At 48.1% G+C, this 5129-nt stretch overlaps 1 protein-coding gene and 1 pseudogene across 1 annotated transcript; both read right to left on the reverse strand.

Moving 5' to 3' along the window:
- Positions 1–1383: 1383 nt before the first annotated feature.
- On the reverse strand, positions 1384–2148 carry LOC146614130 (acyltransferase PGAP2-like). The gene is given in 1 exon segment (XM_085378456.1): positions 1384–2148. A coding segment is annotated over 1 exon segment (765 nt).
- Positions 2149–2557: 409 nt separating this feature from the next.
- LOC146614131 (protein DVR-1 pseudogene) lies at positions 2558–3764 on the reverse strand (annotated as a pseudogene).
- Positions 3765–5129: the final 1365 nt, after the last annotated feature.

The following is a 5129-nucleotide window of genomic DNA, read 5'->3' on the forward strand; positions in this document are numbered from 1 at the left end:
TGGCTCCTCATAAAAATTATGCATTGGGATGTTTGTGTGCAGCATTTTGCATATCAGCATAAGCAAAGCATTCTTCATTGCATCAGCGTGTGTGTGTGTGTGTGTGTGTGTATATGTATGTGTGTGTCATTTCTCACTCACTCAACGAGTGCGCGTGTTCATGTGTGTATTTCACTTCATTCTGAATCTGTGTGTTTGGAGACGTGTGTGTGTGTGTGTGTGTGTGTGTGTGTGTGTGTGTTCATCACTTTCCTGTTCTGGTGTTCTGGGTAAACCACGGCCTGAAGCATGCCCTGGGGTCCTGCCCCCCCTCCTTTTCAGTTTGTTTGCGACCATTGCTGCTGCTGCTGCTCAAAATTCAGTCCGTCCTGGTTCTGACCCCAATTGGGGCAGTCCTTTCTCCAGTGTCGATGTTCACCGCAGGTGAAACCTGCATCTTCTTCTGTGTTTTTGTCCATTCTGAGGTGCCTTCTGTCCTCAGTTACTCCTCTTATCTCGGTCACGCCCTTTTTCGCCACCCGATCATCCGTGTTGGTCCATCACTGTCCTGCACAGTGTGAATGCAAAGTTATCAAGGTCAGCATTCTTTCGCTCGACCTTACTTTTCATTCGGGCTTGGCGGGCGTCTCGTCACAGCTCTGTCAGCTGACGCAGTCTGGGAATTTTCCCCCGTGTAGTGAAACGGGCCTTAGGTTTAGTGCTCTCCGTCTCGGCTGCCTGAGATCACATTCCTGCAGGTCTGTTGACATTCTCAGGTCGTTGTTGTGGGTCCAGCTGTTGCAGCATTTGGTCAGTGTCACGTATGGGGGAGAGCAGGAGTCCAGTCAGCCTCGGCTTTCAGGGCCGGCAAAGCAGCCTGTAATTAAATATGTATAGAAAAAACAAAAACAAAACAAAACAAAAACAAACAAAAAACAAAAAACAAAAACAAACGAACAGGAAAATGATGTTGTGTTGGCTGTGTTATTCAGAGGGGAGACAATGGGGCCAGGCCCTGTGTCAGCCTTCTCTCCCCCTTTTTTTGTTTTTTGTCTCCCGATATAATCAACTCCTAACCCACCAAGTTGACAGGACAACACAGGTACATATTAAAATTCTTAAGATCATGTTTAAAAGCCCAAAAAAGGAACTTTCTTTCATTCAGTAATCACTTTTGTGTATGTTACCCAGTTGGGGCCCATTTAGTTCCTAGATTTTACCAATATAACACCTATATGGGCATTTAACATGGGGCCATTACGGAACACGTGGACAATCCTATATGGGGCCCATTTTTCAGCCCATTTCCAAACCATATGGGCCCCACATATAAATGTTGGCTGGGAATGTGGCATGTCGCAGTTTTCATTATCCTTATATCTATATCTGCCCGCCCCCTCCTGCTCAGTATCGTTTGTCCTCCTGCGGCGTGACCACGGTCACCTCTTTGCTCCCGAAGTCTCAGAAGGCCGTCATGTGGAAGGCCATGTTGGAGAAGACCACCAGGTACTCGAAGGCGGCGAACAGGGAGTAGATTCCTGCTTCACAGTATTTGTTGTGGCGTCTGAAGAAGTAGGCGGCGATCACACAGCAGCTGATGTTGAACAGGAAGAGACGCAGCTTCCAGTGATATGATGTCACTTCCTCTGGTCTCACGTAGTGTCTCTTGATGACGTACCACAGCCAGCACGTAATGAGCATGTGCACCAGCGAGCTCCCTATGAACGTGATGAACCCGTACTTATGAACACTGTAGGTTTCCGTGGACGACACGTACGTGAGCATCACCAGGCCGGTGTTCTCGGCGAGGCTGCAGAGGAGCGCCAGCCCGCTCAGCAGCAGCTCCGGCAGCCTGTCGGCGAAGCGGCTGCGGTAGAAGCTGAAGTAGGCGAAGGCCACCAGGTACCGCGGCGCCGAGTGGAGCCCGATGCAGCCGCGCCAGATGTAGCGCTGCGGCACACCGCTGATGGCGGAGCTGATGGACGGGAGGTAATTGGACACCTTACAGTGCGTGTACGTCGCGTCCTCATAGTGGTACCAGAGGGACATGAAAATGCAGGCTATGAAGCCGGTCACCGGCAGCAGAACCGTCCCCACGGCGAAGCTTTTGAACGGCAGCCGGATGAGGAGCCGGTCCCGGTCCAGGCTACTGTACGGCCCCTGGAGCATCCTTCACGGCTCCCCGGGCTCGCTCCTCCTCACTGCCATCGAGCCCCGAGTCTTGCTTTTTTTTTTTTTTTTTTTTTCTCTTATTAAAAGCAAAATAGTTCTTAAAATCTGCTTTTTGTTAAACAAAACTTAACTCCCTTTTAGGTCTTGGACTCAGAAAATGCTGTTGGATCGATGCTGCCCAGTATTGCAAGTGATGTGTAACAGACCACTTAAGCCATTGTTAAAACTGAAAAACACTAAATTCCTAATTTTATTTCATTAGACTTCAAACAAAAGACAAACAAAAGCTTTCAATAAGAGCAAATAGGTTAAATTCTTTAAAAATTACTGTCTGCAAACATATTCCATTACATATTGAAAAACAATCACTTTAAAAAATTGCAGTAGCAACAATTCTAGACTCGCATCACTGGATAAAGCAGCTGAATGAATCAGAGGATAATATCTGGTGACCGGAGGCCAATCAGAAGCGTCCAGCATCTTCAGCGACACCCGCATTCATCCACCACCATGTCCTGGTAATGCTGAAGCACCACATTGTCATTGTTGTCGTAGTAGAGCATGGAGATCGAGGAGAGACGGATGGGGACGCAGCAGGGCTGTGGCGTGTTCTCTGGATCCAAGGAATGCACCAGGGTCTGCAGGATGGCATGGTTGGTGCCGTTCAGGCTCTCACTGAGCGGGCACGGACACTCCCCGTGGCAGTAGTTGGCCATGAAGCCCTGCGGGGCGATTACCCAGTCCTGCCAGCCAACATCTTTAAAACTGATGTAGAGGCGGCGAGCTTTACACACATTGCTGGGTGTCACGGGGATGTGGATGGCGCTTCTCCTCTGTCTGGACCGACACCGATTTGGGTTGAGGGACACAGCCACTGGTGAGGCTTGAACCAACGGGAAGGTGAAGTCTTGTTCCAGCGGGAGGGAGTTACCGGGGTAAAACAGAAAGAACTCTTCCGGGTGTGGTCCGAGAGGGAGCAACTCAAAAATTAAGCCGTAGTTAGACCCCGGTTTGCGCCAGCTCTCTGCCACCGCTGTGAGATCGATGGTGATGGAGGTGGACTCGGGCTGCAGCTGGACCGACTGGGACAGCAGGAGTCTGCGGTTCGCCTTAGGATTAGTTCCCTTCAAAGTCGATCGGATCACTTTATAAAGAGAGGCACTAATGGCCTGGGACCCTTGCAGCAGCTGCACGGGACTGAGGGGCTTCCAGTGGAGCTTGATTTCCAGCTGAGCCAGAGATAGCATCTCCACAGGCTGCAGGATGGACATGTTGAAGAAAAGATGCTTCTCCAGGCAAGCCTGACAGCTGCTGCTCCAGCCAGACACCATCCTGCCTTGGTCTTGGATGTATCTGACGATGTTGCCGCGGACTCCATACTCTGACACCGTGCAGGGCTGGCTCTCCAGAGCCTGGAGCTTCTCGGCCCTCCGGAACATCCTCCAGAGAGCGGAGGGGACATGGCGCCGGGGCTGGAGGCTCCCTGCAGGCCTCGGCCTCTCGGAGAGCCCCAGGGACCTCAGAAGGAGCTGCTCCTGCCTGTTTGTGTCCTCCACGGGTGAAAGGGCACACGCGCCGAGAAAACCTACTGCCAGCAGCAACACAGGAGTCATGCCCGGACTTTCTGTTGATGAGTCCCGAGTCTCGCCGCGTCCTTTTCTTCGTAGCATCGAGAGTAAGAGAAAATGTGGCCCGATCTGCTCAAAGCCTCGCTTATATTTCCGCAGAGCGCGGGCGGATTCGTCACGCACCAATCGCAGAGAGGCTTGCGGCAGCGCGCAAATTCAATGCACTTTTCTCCAATGAGCAGCACACACCGAGGCGGGGCGATGCGCCACGTGGAGCCCGTCACCAATCACGGAGCGGCACCGCGTCACAGCCAGTCACACATTTTAAGAGCAGCGAGTCTCCTCTGTTCGCTACATCCAGCTGGCTCGCCGCATCCGCGGAGAGAGAGCTTAAGCTGCACGCTCTCCTACCAACAACGGCTCTTTTCAGAGCCACCTCACTCACTCACACCAAGAGCTCGCTCCTTTATTGTTATTCTTAGTATTGTTTTTAAAATTGAATCTTATGCTCACACTTCAATCTTCATGCTGTTTCTATTCCTGAAATTACAGTTGGCATCAACATGGAATTCACTGACTTCAGTTACGAAATTTATATGTAATAAAGTATTTTTCAAAGAAACCTGTTAGTCACTTAAACTCAAGTTCACTCATAAAATGTGTCCTTCATAATAACGTTACAGGCTATGCTAGGCTTTGGCCCAATACGCGGGTTATGGATGAGAATAGAATGACGCAAAGGACACCGCTTCCTCGTTTCTCTATTGTCAAGTCAAGTCATCTTTATAGCACAGTTAAAAGACATCAAGTGTCGTTCAAAGTGCTGGACAGAGGGATAATATAATAAAAACAATATAGATAAGATGAAAACATTGTAGAAAAATTGTAAGACATCCATATGTGTACATGCAAATATGCACTGTTATCTTTTGCAAGTAAAGCAACTGTCTCATGAAAACTTTTCGTCGTTGTTTCCTTAAAAAATGTTTATATTTGTGACAAAAGTGTGCAAAATGCTCAACACACACAATCAAACACGATCTGTACAGCGTGATGAACGTCATCTGTTTTAAATACTATATTAACTGAACAATCTGCAACAGAGTTTGACAATATTTTAAATAATTCTTTATTTTTTGAAAAGTGTTTTATGTGCTACATTTACAGCTTACCTTTATGATGCACCGCAACAGAACAAACTAATGAACACATTATTCAAATCAACTTGTTCTCCTGGTCCATTTTAGATCAAATCTAAAAGTTAAAATTTTATTCAATTTGTATTTGTCACATAGACAATCATACATAGTGCGACATGCAGTGAAATGCTTATGCCAGACCATACAAAAACGAAACGAAACTAGCAATACATAATATACAACACAATAATACTAATACTACTAATAATAA

Source organism: Diplotaxodon limnothrissa, linkage group LG18 (assembly GCF_057381915.1).
Source record: "Diplotaxodon limnothrissa isolate DT_005_m linkage group LG18, D_limnothrissa_male_GT1.1, whole genome shotgun sequence".
Taxonomy (NCBI): Eukaryota; Metazoa; Chordata; class Actinopteri; order Cichliformes; family Cichlidae; genus Diplotaxodon; species Diplotaxodon limnothrissa.